The 21,891-nt window shown below is 40.2% G+C and overlaps 1 protein-coding gene across 1 annotated transcript; it reads right to left on the reverse strand.

The window, feature by feature from the left end:
* Positions 1-3,459: 3,459 nt before the first annotated feature.
* LOC138211651 (neuronal acetylcholine receptor subunit beta-2-like) lies at positions 3,460-21,184 on the reverse strand. The gene is made up of 6 exons (XM_069171632.1): positions 20,721-21,184; positions 12,104-12,249; positions 11,824-11,868; positions 11,374-11,483; positions 6,768-7,752; positions 3,460-5,295 (listed from the first exon to the last, which is right to left on the reverse strand). The coding sequence occupies exons 1-6, from the start codon at positions 20,770-20,772 to the stop codon at positions 5,140-5,142; spliced, it is 1,494 nt and encodes a 497-aa protein (XP_069027733.1). The 5' UTR covers positions 20,773-21,184; the 3' UTR covers positions 3,460-5,139.
* Positions 21,185-21,891: the final 707 nt, after the last annotated feature.

Genomic DNA, 21,891 nt, shown 5'->3' on the forward strand with positions numbered 1-21,891 from the left:
TGTCCTGTGCAGGATAATGGGGAAGATGGAGGGCAACCGCTGACTGCAGGAAACAGATCAGAATGGCTGACACTCACCATGCTGCATCGAGGTAGGAGAGCCTGATTGCAGCATAGAAAAGAAAAGAAAAGAAAAGAAAAGAGAAGAAAAGAAAAGAAAAGAAAAGAAAAGAAAAGAAAAGAAAAGAAACACTTCAGTATAGAGTTGTGGCATGTAGCCTGTACGTGTGCTGCCTATTTGAACGACTTGTGAGCTACTGGTTTCTCCAATACTTCTTAATTTCTATCTCAGTTTAAACAGCTGTTGTATGACATTCATGAAAGTAAACTTGTCGAGCATTTCTAAATCCATACCAAGTTTTTGAGTTCAAAAACATTAGATTTGAATTTTTGTGGCAGTCAAAAAGTCAACCCCATAAACTAAACTAAATATCTAAATTTAAATCAACTAAAAATATGCTGTGAAAACAGATTTCATTTGCAGTGTGCTATCTGTAGTTAATACATGTATGCACATTACACATGTGTGTGGGTTTGTCTTGCAAAGAAGAATAAATGCTTATTGATCTTTGATAAAGGCACAAAATGGTCTTTAACGTCGCCTCCTCTGCCGGAGCCTAACAGACTACAAAAGTCTTGTGTCTCTTGTTTATGGCCGACCTTTATCATCTCTGTCATCCTCGATCATACCTCTCCCTCTCTTTTTCTCTCCCTCCCTGCTTGTAACTTCCCTCTCCTACCTCTCACTCCACCCATCCTGTTTCATCTCATTGGTCACACTTCATGGGACCACAACAACAACTCTCTCTCTGCCTTTTTTTTTTTTCTGTCAATGTCTGACTTCTGAAGAATCTGCCTGTTTGCAGTGGTGCCATCTTTGAAGGGGTACACGAGTAAAGGAAATCAAACACACTCATACACACCTTTGTGTTATTCAAGAGTCAGTTGGGTTGTTTGCTGACAGTATAAAGTCAAAGAGAAAGGTGGGTATAATCCGAGTGCTGTTGAAATCTGCAAGAAACCTACTTTCTTTTTTACTTGTGTAGTGTTAACAAAGTTGTTAGCTGAGACAGGTTAGCCACAACACAATGACTGCCAGGTCAGGAAGCAATCTGGATAGATTTAAGATAAGTTTGAATATAATTTCACCTGGTTGGCTCTTTGCTTTACTCTTTGTTTTTTACTTTGTTTTCAATGTTGCAAGACCCCTGGGAAGTAAGAAAGGATAATTTTTTTCACTTCACTAGCAACTCATATTGGCTTTAGTCACTGACAAGCGAAGGATGAAATGTGCATATTTAAATAATTTTAAGGACAGAGGTTTATGTGAGTTTGGCTTAATCCTTTCTGATCAATCACCTGGTGAAGTTCTTTGCTGCCAAACACATGATAATCTACTCTGTGTCTACAACGACAAAGGGTTTTGCAGCAACAGTGACTGCAGTTGGACATTCAACATTTGGGAGACAAACTGGAACAAAGCAATGAACTAAAAGTTTTGTGATGTTTACAGAGCTAAATATCATGTGACTGTCTGACTCCAGCTGCAGCCCTCCAGACCACCAACAGCTCTTCACCCTTCAACCCCTCCATCCCTGCCAACACTCATGTGGCCACTCTCTTAATGGAAATTGATGCAGATGTCAAGTATCTAATTTACGTGTCATACGAGGAGAGGATGGCGAAACAAACATAAGCTATAATTGCTGAATCCAGTTCCAATTCAATGGTTGCCACTACATCTGTAGGATTATGTTACTGCGTGTGTGTGTGTGTGTGTGTGTGTGTGTGTGTGTGTGTGTGTGTGTGTGTGTGTGTGTGTGTGTGTGTGTGTGTGGTGTGCGTGTGTGTGTGTGTGTGTGTGTGTGGGTGGCTGATATAATGTTAGCAATAAAATTACTATGACGCAGTAGCATCTTATTGGAAGCATCAGCAGTTGCTGGAGGACAGAAGCTTGTGTTCTTGTCTGTTTTGAAAGTGCAAATAATCAGGGACCTTAAAATGCCCATGCAGACTCTTACATAAAGTGTAACTGCTGTTATTTTTTGAATGTATAATTGTACCTTATTATTTTATTACTAAAATGCTCATGCAGACTCTTACATAAACTCTAATTAAATCTAATTATAAAAATTGTTCCAAAATCTTAACTAACGCTGTTATTGTTGGAGGCTATGTTTTTTAATGTCTACATAATTACTAAAACCATGAGTATTACTAACAGGATGACTGTGAAGAAACGGCCAACTTTAACTCAAAACTTAGATAGTGTGTAATGTGATTATCTGTGGCATGGAACCAACAAATAGCCAGCTCTATCTGATGCTGCCACCTCTTTTTAAGTTCTACACCATGTTGCAGGAAGCAGCTGCTATGGGATAAAGAGAGGGGTAAGCATCATAACACAGATTTTCCAGATTTAAAATTGTGGGCGTGTGTGTTTATTCACAGGCTGTCTCTGCAGCAGTCATACCTACTGCCATCTTAAGCTAACAGAAGGTGAGGTTGCAAGCCCTGAGGATAAAAGACTGTCTAATGAATCTGCAGTCAGCAGACTAATATTCACCCCCTTAAACAGAACAGTTCTCACACACTCACATACACAGAAATCTCTATTCACAACTACAACCGCGTTTCCAAAAAAAATCTGAGACCCTGTGAACATTTTGTATGAAAACAGACTGTCATGATTTGCAAATCTTCAAAACCCAATTAATTGAAAATAGAACAAAAACAACATGAAATGTTAAACTTTTATTGTTTTATGAAAAATATATGCTCATTTTAAATTTGATGCCAGCACCATGTTTCAAAAAATTTGTTTTGGTATTGTTTGCTGAAATAAGCAAGACCTTCCCTGAAAAAGACATTGTCTGGTTGGCAGTATATGTTGCTCCAAAACCTGTATTGTTCCGTGCCTGCACCCTCCTACCATCAAAGATGCTTGTTTTTAAACTGCGTTGATAACAATCTGGGTGGTTCCTCTCCTCTTTAGCCCGCAGAACACGGTGGCCATTATTTAAACAGGTGTAATTTTTAGCTTTATGCATTTTCTTCCAGTCTTTTTTGCCCTGTTCCAATTTCTTTTCAAACGTGTTGCTGGCATCAAATTCAAAATAAGCATATATTTTTCATCAAACAATACAATTTGTCAGTTTCAACATTTAATATGTTGTCTTTGGTCTATTTTCAATAAATATGGGTTTACATGATTTGCGCATAATCACATTCTGTTGTTATTTACATTTTAAACAGTGTCCTAACTTTATTTAAAATGGGGTTGATTTTTTTTTACTTTAACATGGTAATACTCAATTATCCTGTTACCTTCACACCAAAAAAAGAACGCGTGGGTGCAGAGACGGTGAGCGAGGGTGAAATAGCTCAAAAAGAAGTTAATAGAAACTGGTGCATGTTTATAAAGTTGATTCATCAGGACCGCTTGTTGCTTTCATTTCCCTTTATTGATCCATTTAGCAAGACATCAGGTCCCATCACAGTACTTTCCTGTAAAACAAAACTCAACAAGTCACGCAACATGACTGGCCAGTGGGAAGGCAAAATAAAAAGCATGTTTCATTGTACCATCCACAGAGAAAATAAAGATGAAAGAAATCAATACAGCTGGATTAGTACAGTACACCTTCTCCCTGTCTAACATTGGCAGCAGTGACAGACTAGTGCGTTATGACAGTGACAAGTTTTAATACCTCTTAGAGATAATTACTGGACGTGGATTCAAGTAATGTCTCTGACTGCGATAATAAAGCATACATCATGATGGAAGATAATGCAAGTGAAGAGAGGCGGTTTGGTTAAGTTGTTCCAGGTCAGTGTGTATAAAATACTGTACAATATTATTGCTGGTGGTTTTCTACGTGATGGATGTTGACAAACTGGATGGATGCTGAAAAACAACCTTCGACAAAACCAGCATACTGTACCTTTAAAAAAAAAAAAACACGGTGAATAGCAACAGCCTTATGGTCATTGGTTTGAAGTATTTTTTTTTTTTTTGCAATATTGTAAAGTCCCTCTTTCATTTAAAAAAAATAAACGGCTTTTAAACATTACAACAGCAGTTTGTCATTGATTTGATCAGTCTTATTAAATATGTGCAGTGAGTTGTGTGAGCATAAAAACAGGCTGGGCATCCCGTCCCACACACCCACAAGTTATTGCTGTATTTGATCAGTCCAGCAGTCAGATGTTCTGTGTCCCCTCTCGGTCTCATTTTCAAGGCAAAGATTATAAATTCATACAGTATGTGTGCTGTTAACAAAAGGATACATAGGGATGGATCTTCTTCTGAGTATCTACACAGAAGTTATTCATCTTCTCTTTAGGGGCATGTTGGCGGTGTGAGGCCCATATCTGCAAAATGTGTCTGTTTGTAAGAGTCTGTGGCTTTGTTCATCTTTGGGCTTTGAATCAACAAAAAAGAACGTAAAACAACAACCAAAAGTGCCTTGTATGCATGCTAGCACCAATTATTTTCCGTTTGAGCCATTTGAATTGGATTTAGACGTAAAGCAGAAGAATTAAGAGCAAAACCAAGTTCCATTCTGAACAGGAAAAAAAATCCAGTCCTGAGTTGCTGTTGGCCAGGTAAACCTTAATGAACAACGATAAGGGTCTGAGCATTTCTGGTAAAGGGGTTATTTTTAAATTACTGCTACATATCAAACCTTGGAGAGCTGTAGTTCTATGTTGACCTGTAAGTGAGAGCATCAAGGCTGAAAGGTAGGTGTCTTGTTTTGGCTAGTTTACTTGATTGTTTATTAAGTAGTAAGCACTGTGATTGATGAAAAACTTTTTGGGTTATAAATTTTGTGTTTCCATTTTTTTCTCTTCCAAATAAGCTTGGCTAACCTGGGGGTTAACTGGAAAAATAGATGCCAGCTTCTCTGTAAATGATTTGGAGCAGAGGGTGTCAAGACTCGTGGAGGCTGAAGCGGGGCAGAAGATGGAAGGGGGGCAGGTGGCAGAAGAGGGCTAAAGTGCATCATTGTCATTTCCCAGTCAGAGTGTAGTGAGAGCCGGACGTGTGAATGTGTGTGTTAAATTGTTATCAAACCTCTGTTTCTGGGGGGAAGATCATTTCTGGGTCATGTTGAGATCAAAGTTCAGGCTTTAGATTTCAGTTATGCTCCATGTCATCAATAATGGGGGTGTTGTAATTCTGGAACAGAGGCTGCATGAAGAGGCCCAAAGTCCCGACCACACACACGCACACAAAGATCCACAGGAAAAGACGATCAATCACCATTGCCACGTATTTCCAGTCTTCAATGATCTGCAGAAAAAAAAGAGAAGTTTGATGTTAAATTTTGCTGCTGTATTGCTTATAGTCCTGAACTGAACTGATGTAAATAATTAAACGTATTACCTTTTCTTTGATTTAATCATTTGTTTTATTTTAATATTCATTGTTAATTATTTATTGGCTAAAATAAATCTGACATAATAACAATATAAAGTGGTACAAATTTTTTTTTTTTAAATCCCTGAATTAAATATAAATAAAAATACATCTGGCATCAAATCATATGTAAAAACATATATCCTAAAGAATATCACAATAACAAAGTCCAGATTACAAAAAGTAATTCATCAATAACATACTTAATTTATTGGCTCAGCCTATAAAAACCTGAAGAGACCAAACAGACAGTTCAGACTGTGTCCTTGCAGTTCTAAAGTAAGTAGAAGTGTACAGTATTTCTAGTATACTGATAGAACAATCTCCCTGAGACCTGAATGCCAACAGGTTACCATGTTCATCGTCACATTTGGTGGTTGAACACAAAGTACACAGGAGGCTGATGGGAATGCCAAATCTTTTGCAGGTATTTGGACAAACTGTTTTGGGCAAACTGGTCAGAGGATCATCAATCTAAGAAGATGTCACACTCTGTATAAAATCTCATGTAGATTCTTCCGATACCTGTTGAGATATTTTAGTCAGGACCAAAGCGATGGACTGACCGACAGTCCAACATTGCCATTCATAGAGCCACATGGCTACTATGGCTAAACATCATATTCTTAAGGTTGCTACACTCCCAAAAATTTGGTAAAAATCTAGAAATAAGTAAATACAACCTATGTAAGAATGAAAAAAAATAACTATAAAAAAAAAAAGCAGGTGGGCATACAGGAGGGTGGATCAAAAAGTTCAGGAACTGTTCCTGTTACGTGCGAACAAAGTTACACACATTTTTCTGACTACTGGTACGTGTACATTTGCGATGCTCCTATGAACTTGAGCAAACAGTGCACATCACATTTTGTGTCAAAATTGGCAAACGAAACCCTTGAAATGACTCAGAAAGCCTACAGCAATAAAGCAATGAGCTGGCCAAAGTCTGTTCAGAAGTCATTTTCTTTGACATGCATGGGGTTGGGCACTATAAATTCGCCATCCAGGGTCAGAGTGTCAACACTGAGTACCACTGTGATGCTCTGAGGCTTCTGAGAGAAAACATTCGGTGTAAACGACCTGAGCCGTGGCACGATGGCACTTTGGTTCTCCCTAATATGACAACAAGCCCACTCACAGCGTGTTGAAAATGCGCAAACAACACAATTGCAGTTCACCATCACTCGTACTTGCCAGAATTTAATGTGCGCCCTCTGCTCAACTCCTTTGTGACATCGTCACAGCAGTGCACTCAGCTTGCACACAACAGGAGGAGTCTCTAAACGTATTAATTGCCCCTCATATATCATGATATAGGAATTTAGCTTTGTATTGCAAACACCTACCCCCTCATCATCATCCTCACTCTTCATCTTCTCAGCAATGTAGCGAACTCCATCTACTGCATCCTCCACATCAATGTTGCACTTTAGCGTCATTCTCTTCCTGAACTCTGTGTTCTCTGACGAGTCACTGATCTTCCAGCCGTAGCGTTTGGCTGACTCCTCATTGACAAAGAAGGATGAAGAGGAATCTCTCATCCCCGCAGCAGTCCCACTCTCGGCTCCACACAGCTTCTGGTCAGAGTACTTTTGCTTCTGGTGTTTTTTCCGGAACCTTTCTCGGATGTTGGAGCTACCGGGTCTCCGCATGAAGAGGAAAGAGGGGAGCCTATACAGGAAGACACGTTTGACCCAGGGAGGCATGGTGTGCGTGCTGGGAGACCGATGGTGCACGTTGAGCACACAAACGCTGGTGACGATGGAGAAGGTGACCAGCACCATCGAAAACATAAGGTACTTCCCAATCAGAGGCACTGCTAAAGACGTGGGTGGCACAATCTTTGAGATAAGGAGTAAAAACACAGTAAGGGCCAGGAGGACAGAGATACAAAGAGTCATCTTCTCGCCACAGTCTGATGGGAGGTAGAATACCAGAATAGCTAATGATGTGATCAGGATGCAAGGAATAATCAGGTTGATGGTGTAGAACAGAGGTTTTCTCTTGATGATAAAGTCATAGGTAATATCCAGGTATCTGATATCGTTAGGATCTTCATTCTTGCGTCCAGGCAGTGAAACAATATCCCACTCACCACTGGGTTTGAAGTCATCACGTGACGCAAAATCACTGAGAAGAATGAGATCAATCTCTGTGTGGTCGTAGGTCCAGGAACGAAACTTGAGTGTGCAGTTCTGCTGGTCAAAGGGGAAATCACGGACTTCAATTTTGCAGGCCGACTTGTAGATAGCCGGTGGGAGCCAGGCCACCTCACCATTGTTGGAGACCACAGCGTTTGAGTAGAATGAGACTTCATAGGTCCCATCAGCACTGAGGAAAAGGTAGGAAATGAAGAGAAAGCAGAGAGTAAAGCACTGAAAGAAAGACTGATTACTGGAAGGATCATGGCAAAGCGTACAGTATATCTCAGTCACAAAAATTATATTGTGCTGCACATTTATACAGTTAGATTTGATGGAAAATCGTCCATTCTTTGAGTGACTTTTCAAGGAATCTGAGCTTGCTAAAACTTGCTTTAACTTCCTGGGAAACAGGAAAGACCAGATAATATGTCATAGAGAAAGGAAAGGACTCGACGAAATAGCTAACGTTAGCTAGCTTCTCTATAGTACTATTGTTTGTATTGCTCACTCATCATGGAGCACAATTTTCAATTTTTTTTTTTTCCATTTTCCATGCTTTCTGTCACAGAAGCTATCCCTGTTAAAGCACAAACAGATGGGTGAACCAAGTGGCCAAGAAGATTATGGGACGAGAAGAGAGCTGAAATGAAGCTAATTCCAAGACATTTCTATGTCAGAGAGCTTCACAAAAAACTAGGACAAAAATGGGACGCAGACCTCGCATGTGGTCCACTGGACAGGTGAGCAACCATTTGGCTAAAGTTATTGAAATAATAATGATAACTTCTTTGAGAGATGTTATCTGTTGGCTGCGTGTTGGCTAAAGCATCAGATAAATTTAGTTCAGGTGCGACTCAGTTGGTTTCTGAGCAGGCTAACCTGTTTTAAACTTGAACTGTTTGGTGGTGAATCATGGCTTTCTTACTTTGGACAGTCATCCAGCAACTGGGGTGGGGGAGTGTAGCTATTATGGGTCAGCTTACAGTGGCTACTGGAGGACGGTTAACTACAGTTATATCTAACAATTGAGTTTCCATGGTGGGGAGCCACGTTTCTAATTCACTGAGACTCACCTCTCCACAGCAATGGCTCTGACTGGCTGATTGTTTCAGTCCATATAATGACTAGTAAAGTCCTTCAATACAGTTACCGTGTGTCTGCAGGGGTGACACAAACAACAGTTTGAAGACCAAAGGATGCGTTTATCATCTCTGGGGAACAGCTTGGCCTGCAGCATGCCAGCAACATGACCACAACTACCCCAAGACCTCAAATCTGCTGAGAACAACTTTTTTTTTCATCTCACCAAGGCTGCAGATGATGCATTATAAATAAGTGGCCTATCAATTATAAAGTAGATCAGGAATCCAACAATCACACTTGGCCTCTAATGCTTTGGGGCTGCTGTGTATGTGCAGACTAATTAAAAATGCAGAGGCCCCACCTGTTTACTGCAACCTCTGGTCTCAGACTTAGTCAGAGATCTCAACCTGAAGTCACCTGAAGTGGTGCTGATCGTCTACTATCGTTTTGCCTCCTAAGCCATTATGCACTTCATGTGTTCTTTGGCTGACCAGCAATCTGTGTTCGTAAAAGTTTAATGCCTACAAGCCCTGCAAGTGGTGGGGAAACTCTGCTGACCAAAACACAAAAGCTACAAATCCAAACGATGGTGAGCCTGTCAGGCGATCTCAATCTCAGGTTACAAGTCCATTCTTGGCTTTGGACACAGTAGTTGAGAAAACAATCACACAACCAAGTCGCATTGAACTGTTCATTCAAGTTTAATTTTTTTCCAATCACTTTAGGGCTTCTCGTGCCTAAAATTCACAAAATGAATTATTTAAACTCCACCTGATGAAGAAAATCATACAGTATGACTGAGAGCTCCAGAGCAGTAAAGGTTAAAGGTCAAGGTCACTGTGACCTGACGTTTTTCTCCCATTCTTATGAACACGATATCTCAGGAACACTTCGAGAGACCTTCTTCAAATTTGGCACAAATTTTCACTTGGACTCACGTACGAACTGTATAGATTATGGTGATCAAAAGTCAGAGGTCAAAGTCAATATGACCTAATTTCCATCTTTTCTGGCAGTCCCATTCCCATGAAAGCAACATCTCTGGAAGGCCTTGAGGGAATATCTTAAAATTTGGCACTTTGGTAACTGTGACCTCACAAAACATGTTTGTGGCCATAACTCAATAACTAATACGTTAATCATAACAACAATTCACACAAATTGCTAATAGGGTAAAAAGATTATTATTGTTTTCTGTGTATCCTTTAACACCATAACTGAGGGGAGATTGTGACCATATTTCTATTTTATGACAGATACTGAATTGGTGACATTACCCTGGGTGTTAATCTAGTAAATGCAGTGATTGTATAGATCTTCTGGGCTGTCAGGATTGAAGTTGCGTGTGAAGCATCCCACGTTTTACAATTTATAACTTCTTTGCTTTTTTGAGTTTTGACAGATATGCATGTAAACCACAACTGCAGTGGCTATATCCAATTGGTGTAAATTCTGGTTTGACTTTGATTTAAAGAGTTTCAACATTAAATACATTACAAACAATCTCAAATTTCTGTTTTATTTACTTCAAACCTATATGACCAAATAGTTTTCGCATATCACAAACAGTTCACTTCAAGCCAATGTCAGTCCACTGATTATCATATTAGCCGATCACGAAATAAAATCAATGCAAACCTAGAACTCAAAAAACATTTATCAATTTGTATGTCAGTTAACTTAATACAAGAAACTAGCAGATGGAAAGGAGACCCCAGGTGTTGACCTACAGTATATGGGTGACAGATGAGGTGAGGTTCAAAAGCTAACTCAGCTAACACTCCAGTCAATAAAGGCAGCCGGGCTAATTTCTCCTTGACTGATTACAGCATCAAGATTCTTGTGTATTGATCCTCCCCTGCAGCCATTTTGTAAAGCTGCAAGATGATTCTTATATGTGCACACAAAGTGAAAATATCAATGTCTTATACATTCCTGCTCAGCAGGTAAAACCACACGATAATGTACAAGGATGTGGTCAAATGCAGGGTATCATTGATTTCTGTTGACACATGAATTGTGAAGGCCATGATGGGATCCAGTGCGCATATTGTATTGATCCTATGTATGTAGGCATTTATAGGAATAAATCTCATAGAAAACCCTTCACGGTAATTTAATCACAGCTGAAATAAAATGGCTTCTGGTGTTCTGATTTTGGTTAAAATTATTACAAACTGAGCACAGTGTAGTTTTACTTCAAGTGGACTAGTGAATCAATATTTTCATTAGTCTATTGATGACAGTCAAAGGTATGACCAAATGCACCAAAACTGGTGACCTTCTGGGTTAACACTTGAAGAAAAGAAAAGAAAAGAAAAAACATTAACATTATATTCACACTTTAAACCCTGTCTACTGTAGCTGTGTTTCTTTTATCTTTCCGGCAGATTTTTAATCTTAGTCTCACCCCATCTCTCGTTCTATACAAAATGCATAATCTCTCAAACCCTAAAAGATCACTCATTATCCCGAGTCTGTCTGCAGGCACTCCAGACAGCGTTAAAAAAAACATTTTCATTATCCTCAAAACAGGTGACAAGTGGGATAAAAAAGGAGCGATAAGAGGATAGATGGAATAAGAGGATAGAATGACAAACCTTTTAGGGAAATGGGGCTTTTGTAACTATTGCAGTGAAGTTTCTTAATCGTTCCGTCTGTTCCTACTTTCATCACTCAGTTTTACAGACACACACAGATTTTGTTTGTTACAAAATGGACATACTTGTTATAGAGGACAATGTCTGGCAGCCAGATGTGTTGTGACGGGAGTCGGATTTTCTTGATTCCCTCGTACTCTTCAGGATCCCACATTAATCTGTAGTCATTCCATACCTGACGCAGAAGTGCACACAAACACACACATTAATGGCGTCATCCAGGAATCAAATACATGCAAATGTGAAAACTCATAGAAATGACATTCATGCTTTTAGAAACCATAAATAAACATGAGCTGACCTCACCAGTGCATCATCTTGCGTATTCTTTATCAAACTGCTGTACCGCAACAAATCTAAACACATGACGGTGTGTCTGTGTGTATTTGTGTCAATGACTAATACAACTCTGACACGTGTTGTGCCACTGATGCAGGCAGTGTTTTGATGTGCCCTGACACACAGACATGCACACAAAAAAACACAAAAAGAATACAGAAGGAGAGGACACAAACCTGAGTGAGCCAACAGTTGGTCGTCATTATCTGCTCCCTCTCGTTCTGAAACACAGACAGACAGATGTTTTGTGAATGGCTGAGAACATGGCCGCAGTGTTTAGGTAGTGGCTGAACTCAGTGGTCTTATTAGCAATGACCATCTGTGTTGTCGAATCGTTTTAAATTAGTCAGCTGCAGTATGGCTCCATGATAACAACATAATTGGATTGGTGTGTGTGTGTGTGTGTGTGTGTGTGTGTGTGTGTGTGTGTGTGTGTGTGTGTGTGTGTCTCCTTACCACGTTGATCAGCTGGGCTAGGGACACCTGAATGTAAATGGTGACCTGCTGGCTGTTGTTGACAGCTGGTCTGATCAGCTTGTTGTAGCGCTCCGGCGACAACAGGTGACTCACCAGCCGTTCCTCCACCTCCGCACACAAGGCAGCTTCGCGCACACACACACACACACACACACACACACACACACACACACACACACACACACACAAGAAGCACAGATATAGTGAAGTCAGTTCATATTCATGTAGCATATTTATATACCCAACAGAAGTTGACCAAAGTGCAGCAAACATCAGACAAAATTCAAACAAATCAGAGTGAAGTAATAGAACATAAATGCATAAATAAATAAAAAACATTAAGCCAAAACAGCAAGCTTTCAGTTTTCCAAGTGTCAGTTTAATATAATTTTTAATCCTCCTGGTTAAACACGGGCTATTGACATTCATATTATAGTATGATTTAAAAAACATTGAAGTCAGCCTTACTTGTTGTAATTCTGGGTCAGAGGTTTTGGGAATTTCCCTTAGCTGTGACATCTCAGACACGACCGTCAGTGAATCCCATATTAACACTTTTATTAATATTTCAGCTACACATTTTCTAGTCTGGTTTTGCGTTCTCTCAGAATAGACCCAGAAAATATGTCAATTTTTCCAGTAGGCTATATTATGCTTAAATGAGTTTCATTCATTATGCTTGATAATAAACGGACAACAATTTAACTGTAATTTCAAATCAAATGGAAGAAGATTTATTGTAATGACATAAAACAGCAAGAAATCTCACATTTCCTCTGCATACTGTTGAAACCTCATTGGAGCTTCTCCAATTTATTCTATTTCACAAAGCTAAAATATCCTCAGGCCATTATGTAATCTCATGCTGTTGGACGCTTCACTAAAAACATCAAATTGCAGTCTCTACAACTGCGTCAAAAAAAAAAAAAGAAAAAAAAATTCCCCAACATTCCTAATTTGATCATGTCAGTGCAGTGAGTATTGAGATGATGCACTCCTATGAAGCATTGAGGGGGCCTCGCATTGAATAATATGTGTCTTAAACAATTATGGTAAAGAGAGATCTCCAAGATGAGTAAATACAAACAGCCAGGGTGACATTCATAGCTTTGGTTGTGTTGCAACCTTAAGTTCACTTTTATTGCTGTACAGTCTGATGTGAACGATTATACCTGAAAGAGTTTAGTTCTCTTTTCTCTGCTGAGTGAGAGTGGAGAGGTTAAAGTGGCTCTATTGTCAAAATAAATAAGTGGTTGAAAAAAAGAAGCTACGGTTTTGTTTAGCCGTTCATTCATTGACCTTATTTTGCATCTAACTTATTTTAAACATTACATTCTGGTTTAGTGCCTTGAAAGAAGAAATCAAAGCTCTTGAAGACATTAAACAAAACCTGATAAAAAAAAAAATTAAAAAAAAGGAATTGTCCCAACCAGCTTCTCAGTCAGCTTCATGACCACCACTGACATCCTCTTGGTTTTCACTGAAGTTAAAATGAGAAATCACATAATAATAATAATAATAATAATAATAATAATAATAATAACAGAAACACACACACACACACACACACACACTATTCATGTCTGATCTCACAAACAGATCAAATGTAATACTGTATTTAGTAACAGTCCAACACACACACACACGTTAGACCTACAAACGTCCTACCCAGGCATTAAACCATACACTGCATACTACATATTGCATGTTAACAGTGCATGCAATATGCAGTTCATATGACAATAATGAGTCGCATTTTAATACATTTACAAACAGAGAGAGAGCGACCGCAGGGCTGATTTCACCCATGTAATCTACACAGAACGATGTCTGACTGGGTCAGAGAACTTCAGTGATAGTTAGTGGTTTAAAACACTGACGCTGCTGGACTTCAGTACATTTTAAACACATTTTAACATTCCTGAGTCCCAAGCTTTTTCATTCAAAAACACAATCTCCGTCATTAACACTGTGAAGCATTCAGCCGCACAACTCCACTTTAACAGTCTTTCCACAACCTGTTTGTAGGGGATTTTTATGGATAAATATCTGCTGCTGTTTTGACACGATGAATATTCAGAAATGCAAATATTAGAATGGATTTATCATTACCAAGTTGTCTTTTGACTGCAATCTGAATAACCTTTTTCCCCTGTTCTCCCATACAAACAAACAAGGCACTCTGTGGTACAGTTCTTCACAAACACTTTTACATTTTAAGTTTTTTTCCTCCAGTTTAGTCTTAAACCTGTTTTTTTGTAATGTTTTGCCTCGTCTATTTTTATTTTGCTTTGTTTCTGGAAGGCTTTTGTGGCAGCTCTGTTTGTGTTTCATAAATTACGTTTGCTTGACATGATTGTTGGCTGTGGTTTTCCAGCATATAGGACAGTATAAACTGGAAGGTGACAAGAAAGATAAGAAAGCGGTGGATTACATAAGAGGTCAATATTGTGTGAATTTCAGCCAAAGGCATCATGAGCCTTTATCTTCACGAAACATCTTACTTAAAGTGTGAAGCTGAATCTTAAGCTCATGATTAATTATCTTAAGAACAAGAACAAAACACCAGAGTGTTTGAAAAGCAACTAATATGATTTGTGTTAACGTCTTGGTGAAGAACAACACCGTCGAGTCTCTTATGATGCAGTCTACTTGAAGTGCCGTCTGTTTTGAGATGAGTCATCTGTGACATTGTCAGACTACAGTGTGCACAGAGAAAACAGTGGTCTACCTTTGCCAGGCCAGTGTTACAGTTCCACAGCAAACAGGACCCAAACACACGACACAGAGGCAGGAAGACCGAGCAAAAAGGAGCTTTTACCTGCAAACTGCAGGCAAACATGCAAACCAAATCTCAAGGAGCAAGCAAAACCAGCAACAGGCAAAAGTCATCTATGAGGAAACCCAGTGGTAAAGCTGTGAACTCATGCTGATAAACACAAACCGGCTGAAACCGGTAAAGGCAGAACTAGATACACAGAGCACTAATTGGCTAATGAAACAGGGGTGAGCACAAGAACTGGTGTTGGGAAAGAAAAAACAAAACAAAAGGGCAGGAAGTAAAACAAACCGAAACAAGGTGTTAGTGATTTCAAAGTAAAACAGGAAACACAGAAAGCTCAAGGCAGAACCATGACAACCAAGACAGGTTCACCTCAAACCAATACATAGTTTGGAGGTGATCCGATTATATGATGTAAGTTTAAAAAAAAAAAAAAAAGAAGTTGCTGGTTGAGACACATTGGGGAGTGACACATAAAAGACTTGAACAGCTTTGGCAGTGATGTACATCCTCCTACTGCCTGTAATAGTCGAAGTTTTGAAATCGGACACAATCCAAACCCAGAGACAACTACTATATGACAGCTGTATTTCCTTATTCAATGTCAGCTCCAAACATTCAAACCATTTTCAAGAGAAGACACAGTATATACAGTATCTTATAAGCATTCACATCAGAACACATAAAACACTTCTGAACTGACATCAGCAATATACTTGTGTCCAGACATCTCAGTGCTGTGCAGTTAGCAGCTTTGGACAACTGTGAAAAAATTTTGTTTTGGCAGTTTACTTTCACCGGCATACCCATGCACCCAGCTGTCTTATTAATATCTACTCAAGAAGACACTGTGCTCTGAGACATGTCAGGATCAAAATCAAGTAAGAGGCGCTGAGCTTTAAAGGCAGGTGCAGGAAGGACAGGTATACTCTACACATAGTCACTCCGCATTAACCTCCAACAAGCCTTCATCTGAAGAGGAGACGGGTGAAGTGTCCAGCGTCTGAGCAACTGCGACACGACACTAAACCCTGAGGGTGAATGTCCTTGGAGACAGAAAGCTCTGTCTGTCAGGATTAGACAGAGAGGAGACAGAGACACATGCGAGGAGAAGAGGACAATAGACGCACATAAACACACCACAATAAAGAATGGCAGCATTAGAATGATAGACAAAACAATTCCCAGATTAGTGTAATCATCTGATAAATGAAATAGGATCATGCCATATTATGGTGATGATTCAGGAAAAATGACAGTGATTCATAAATTTGTTTAATGGGATTACAGCCTGGTAACAATTCATTGTTTACATTCAATAAGACTGCAGACTGCTGGTTTCTTGTTCGAATTAAAAGCAGCTGATTTTCAGATTTTGGTTCCCTGGGAGGTGAGACCACACTTTCTATCAATCCTGTTGGGTTTGCTCATTGTTGGTTTTTCAGCTTTATTTGTCATTGTGCTTTGGTTAATTGGATTAAAGCCCTCTCAGGAAGCAAGAGATGTTAAACCCCACAACACATACAAACACATGAAAGCCAGCAAACCTGTTTAGTAGGTTATTAGTATCTATGCAGTTAAAATGAAACAAAAAGATCCACTGAAATTTTTTTTTAAGGGCCATTCCACCAATTTCACACATAAGTTATCATGAGGACCTTTACAGTTTGTGAAACAGTTGTATAACATCTGCTGTGGTCCCAGTCTTAAAACCTGACCTTGTGTAAAATTGAGTTTGAGAGACAGTAGTACGAGGGCGGATGAAAAAGTTCTGAGACTGCTCCTGTTGCACAGAGCTCAGCACCATGACGTGCACAGGGCATGGTGTAGCTATAACCTCTGTAAGTATTCTAAGTTTCGTCACTCAATCAACATTAACACCTGAGTTGCACACGTTTTTGTGGTCAAACTCAGGAGATCAGCCATGGAGCCCCTTGAAATGTTTTTGAAATCTTACGGCAATGAAGCAATGAGCCAGCAGAGGTGTTTTTAGTGGCATTTGTTTTTCCAAGACGAGCAGAACGTCTCTGTCCAGGGCCGAAAAAGGCACATCACGTCAGGAGCGCAACCAAGTGGGTTTGCTTTGACATTCGCGGAGTTGTGCTCCATGTTGTGCACTCTCTGCTCAGGTTTTGGGTCCGTGGTGAAATCGCAGTTGCACCTGGACCAGTGGTCACACAAGCGTGTGGAACTCAGGTGATGATGTTAAACAAGCAATGAAAGTTCAAATACTTACCCGAGAAGGTTATAGCTAAGCAGCGACAGGAAAACCTTTCCTCATAATTGATCTCTAATCATTATAGGTCATTTCTTTATTGTTCATGAACTTTTCAGTAGGGAACATTTTTTGTAGCAGAGAACAATCAGTGATATCCAGAAAGCTTTTCAAAGAATAAATTAGATTTCTTTCTATGAATACCAGCATAGAAAAAGAGCTCTGTACAAAATCTTGTGTGAAGGATTGTTCTTCAGTGACTAAATAGATACATTTCAAATACACACATTCATGGTGGTTTGACCTTTCAGTGTGGCTCCTTCGGTAGTGGCTTCAGGCTTTGCTTTGCCCAGGCTGCTCTCTGATTTCTACCCGAGAGAAATAAGAGATGTCACAGTGCCTTAAAAATGTAAAGGGGACAGTATAAAAATAAACCAGGCACAAAAAATTTATAAACTGTGAAAGACAATCAACTTCATGTGACCACTGAAAAGGATTGGAGATTTGGAAGAAGCGCAGTAAAGATCGCGTGGAGTGACGTAAGGCTCTGGGCTTGATAGTACATGCTAAAACGGTAGATGAGGCTAAAATGAGATGTGTATGAGCTTAATGTAAGTAGGAATTAAGCGTTAGGGAGTCTACCAGCAGGTCTCATCACACATGTATGCGCGCGCACACACACACACACACACACACACACACACACACACCTCTGTCTGCCTCACTGCACTCCCGCCACCTCAATAATTCATCGCCGCTAAAATAAAAATGCCATCATCTTACATGCACAGAGACTCGAACACAATCGGAGATTATTCTCCCAGTCTTTATCACCCAGATAAAATCTACACAGCGTCCATCACAACACACGGATCATGTAGAACCACACAAAATACCTCATCCAGACATGCTGCTGTGTTTGAGTGATACAGATGGAGAGGCTGTGTCATCAGTCGAAAGTACATAGAGAAAGAAAAAAAAAAACATCAAAATTCCGCATCCTGTAGGTTTCTTTTTAGTGTCGTAAATTATTCAATGCGCTACCATCTGGGGTGGCCTTTCTTAGGCCAAAACAATTTAGGCTTCAGCTGTCTTTGGCTTTACTCAGTACACTGCCCAAATCAGTCCTGTTATAAAAGACACCCATGTGCCATTCATACGCATCCACAGCCACATGGTCCAGTTCCAACAAGACATTTCACATTGCTCATATTGAATCTAACGCCTGAGAGATTTTTGTGTTTTTCTTGTCTCATGGGATTTCTGTTGCTTGTTTTACCCCCAAACTTTTTCTCATCACGGACAGTCTTTCTGTCTGAGAGGATAAAAAACACGTATTCTCTTACTGCAATGTTCTTTTACTGTCACAACCTCTCCCTTGTGTCTTTCTGTCCTGCTTTGCTCTTTTCTTCCAAACAGTGACAGGAACATGCGCATGTTTAGGACACAAGAGAGGGAATGGATGAAGGGAAAGTGGCTTTCCTATGTTTTCAGCTCCGTCAGTGTCACTTTTACATGAAACCGCTGCTCAGGTTTGCACCACCCGATGCAGTCTCTTGTGCCTGCAAAGCACAGTGATCCCCTTCCTTCATCTGCCTGCTTCTCTCCTTCAAAGAGCAGCATCCGAACAAGTGTGCCAACGCAGTGACTAATAGTTTACTATGAAGTGTTGACTCACTGATGCTGGGCCCTGTTGACCGGACACACATCTGCAGTTATGAGAAAGCAGTTTTTAAACTCATGAGAGACAACAACTTTAAAATAACCCCGGGGACAAAACTTAACGCTGCATATTTCTGCCCACCCATGTATTAAGTTTCACCCTGTGGCCACAGAGAAGGCGAGTCTGCGTTGTATGAGGGTTTCGTGCAACATGCTCAATGCAGATAGTGTTTGACCCTGCTTGCTCTCCCAGGCATATTGCGAGCATTTAATGAGCAAAGCATCTCATCGGGTAGCTGTTGCACACACTAGCACATTAACTACAGCAAGCAGCTGATACTGAGAGGGACCACCGGAGACAGAGGAATGTGTGATGTAGAACTGAATACGTCAGATAAGTTACAGCATTAAGAGTTTGGAAAAAACTAAAGAGTTAAAATGTACAGTGAGATAGAAAATGTGGCGTACAGGACCAGACTGACAGACAGAAAATGGCACAGAGAAAGAGAGAAAACTGCGCCACAGTTATCACCCAATTGGATTTCAGATAGTAAAATGATACTTGTGACTTGTTTTATTAAATACTCTTAAAATGAAATTGACTTTCTTCTGAACTGACTGCCATTTTAACCTTAAAGCTTTTATTAGAACTCCAGCTAACTTTAGCTATTTCAAAGTATTAATTAAAAGTTTCACTATCTGCACAGAGGATGCCTTTATTCCCGTAAAAACCTGCCCAGCTCATGGTCTCAGGGATGAAATTAGACCCCCAATCAGTGATTTTAACTATACTGAACTAGTTATAATGACGTCCATTTGTACAATTAAATTCCATCATGATTTAATTGCCTATTGGGTGCTTTTGCAAAGTTGTTTTTTGGGGTTAGTGATCTTCTTTGCTAGCTAACTAGAATACCCAAAATTCATTCGATCTAAATAAGACGAGTGATCTGTTTCCTATACTGATATACTCTACTACAGTAGCTGTTTACTTTGCTCTTGCTGGTGCTTGCTATCCCTCCATCCATTGAATTCATCCATTCAAACACTCAAAGAGTCTGGGGAAGCAAACACAATACTGAGCATACTGTTGGCCTTCTTAAAAGCTGCAAAGAGATCCCATTTCAGCACCGTGGACAGCTCCTGGACAGGGATCCCCCTCCCACCTAATTCAGGACCAAAGACAGCACCTCACACGTTTCTTCATTCGATAATAACCATCTCAAGTACATCATCTGATCGATGTGCAGTATGTTAAAGGCTCTGAGGACAGTTCATTTAAATCCGGCACACTATGGGCCACAGAATACCATGATGAGATTACATGTAAATTAAAAGCCCTAATTGAGTCTGTAATTAGAACCACACCGTCCAGCTGCTCATGAGAAGTCATGAGAAGAGCACAAAGCCAAATTTGTTGTTTTAATATCTGGCAGGGACTTAATCAACATAAAGAAATGTGTGCAGAAGAAACGTACATTTCTCAAATTTCACACCCATGCTCATGAATAAAGCTAATTTAATTCTGACTTCGTGGGTTTGCTGTGTAAAGGAGAGCAAGTTAGTTAATTGAGGCGTGCTGAAAGATCACGTGCTGAACTGTCTGACGCACGGAAACGCTACTTATCCCCACTGGCCTGCTTTCCGGTATGTTGTCTGTAAGGTAAAAGTATGGCTTAAAAATAAATAGGAGCAGAGAGCATTGTTGATTTTTTTTTTCCTACAAGAGAAGTAGACCTATTGCTGTTTTTTTTGCAACAAAATAAATGACATACCAGACCTATCCATCTAATTGTCATGTTTGATGGTAAGACAGAGTATGTCATTTTACAATAGACAGCCCAAGACCGAGTGATTAAAGCCCCCATACGCGTAAAGTAAAAGCCCCCCCATAACCGTCCCGTCCAGCACCAGGAGGATTTGAAAGGATTACTCACTTGCCACGGTGAGAACCAGAAGAGCCAGCGCTGCTTTCACCGAGGCTGCCATCGCTTCCTCCCCGCCAGTGCGACACACACACGAAAACTTGCAGACGAAGAGTGTTTCTCCCGTTTTCTTGTTTTCTGCGCTCGGTTTTGTAGAAAGTAAAAGTGTGAAAAAAAAAAAAAAAAGAAGAAAAAGACAGAACGGATTATAGCGGTTTCATTGCGAGAGATTCCACAGATGGGAGCCGGTAGCTGAAGCTTGGAGGCATGGAGAAGAGTACTGACTGCTGTCTGACCCAAGAGATGAGGAGGCTGGGTGCTTTCTGCCAGAGCGCATCGACTCCAGCGCTGGTCCTGCTGTGATTGCACGCAGCGGAAACTGTCTGTAGAGTACAGAGTCCCTCTAAATTCTTTTTGAGCGATGCAAACAACGTTTTCCTGGGGAATGTGGTTGAGGAGCTATTGGGGATACGCCAACTCTGTTATCGTCAAAGCGGCCATTCTTCAGATAAAAGATTTAAGCGCCCTGGTCCCTGCATTGCCTTGCCCGCCCAGTGCGCTCTCCCGCTGGGCGTCAGTTTCACTCTCTGCCGTCTTGATCGACACAGTTTGACACGTGTGACAACAAACAGGAAGTGATAAGTCAGAAATCCCCCAGGGAAAGCCTTTATTGCCCAGAAGCCACTGAAACCAACCGTATCTCCTCCAATTAAATGCGAATCTCCTCAAGTTAATCAAAACACCATGAAGCTCAACTTCAAGATGCCCAAGGTTTGATTGAACTGTTGCTAATACTGCAAAAAAGAAAATTGTATCTCTATTAAATCATGTGAATACAGTCAACGAATCCAAGAACTAAGTTGTCTGGAAGAAAGTCCCTGGCAGCAAAGTAAAGGCCTTGTTATAAGCCCATTGTAGTTTAGTTGTTTGCTCCCTCACTGAGCCTGGGACGAAATGTGGCATTGATGTGGGTTGTGGGGGTCATGAAATTTTGTATAGGAAAAATGAAAACCTTTACTTCTTGAAAGCCCATTTCAAATAATTAGGGCCAGAGCACCGATGGTCCGAAAGCCCTATTGTTCTTCAAGGATTTATTATTCCGCGTTATTATTATTCTCCGTAAACAACTGCATTTTTGGAGTACAGCGAGCCAGCTAAACAGATGCTCCGGGAGCCACATTTA

This window comes from Embiotoca jacksoni, unplaced genomic scaffold (assembly GCF_022577435.1).
Source record: "Embiotoca jacksoni isolate LCO1_2020_lvr unplaced genomic scaffold, fEmbJac1.0.p SCAF_5, whole genome shotgun sequence".
Taxonomy (NCBI): domain Eukaryota; kingdom Metazoa; phylum Chordata; class Actinopteri; family Embiotocidae; genus Embiotoca; species Embiotoca jacksoni.

What these genes read in the sequence shown, in the direction of transcription:
- LOC138211651 (XM_069171632.1), bottom strand. Translation starts at nt 20,772, where the DNA reads ATGGCAGCCTCGGTGAAAGCAGCGCTGGCTCTTCTGGTTCTCACCGTG. An exon ending in CCAACTGTTGGCTCACTCAG is followed by an intron (nt 11,484 to 11,823) that starts GTTTGTGTCCTC and finishes CTTCTGCGTCAG; the next exon opens with GTATGGAATGACTACAGATT. An exon ending in GACATTGTCCTCTATAACAA is followed by an intron (nt 7,753 to 11,373) that starts GTATGTCCATTT and finishes CCTTTTCCTCAG; the next exon opens with TGCTGATGGGACCTATGAAG.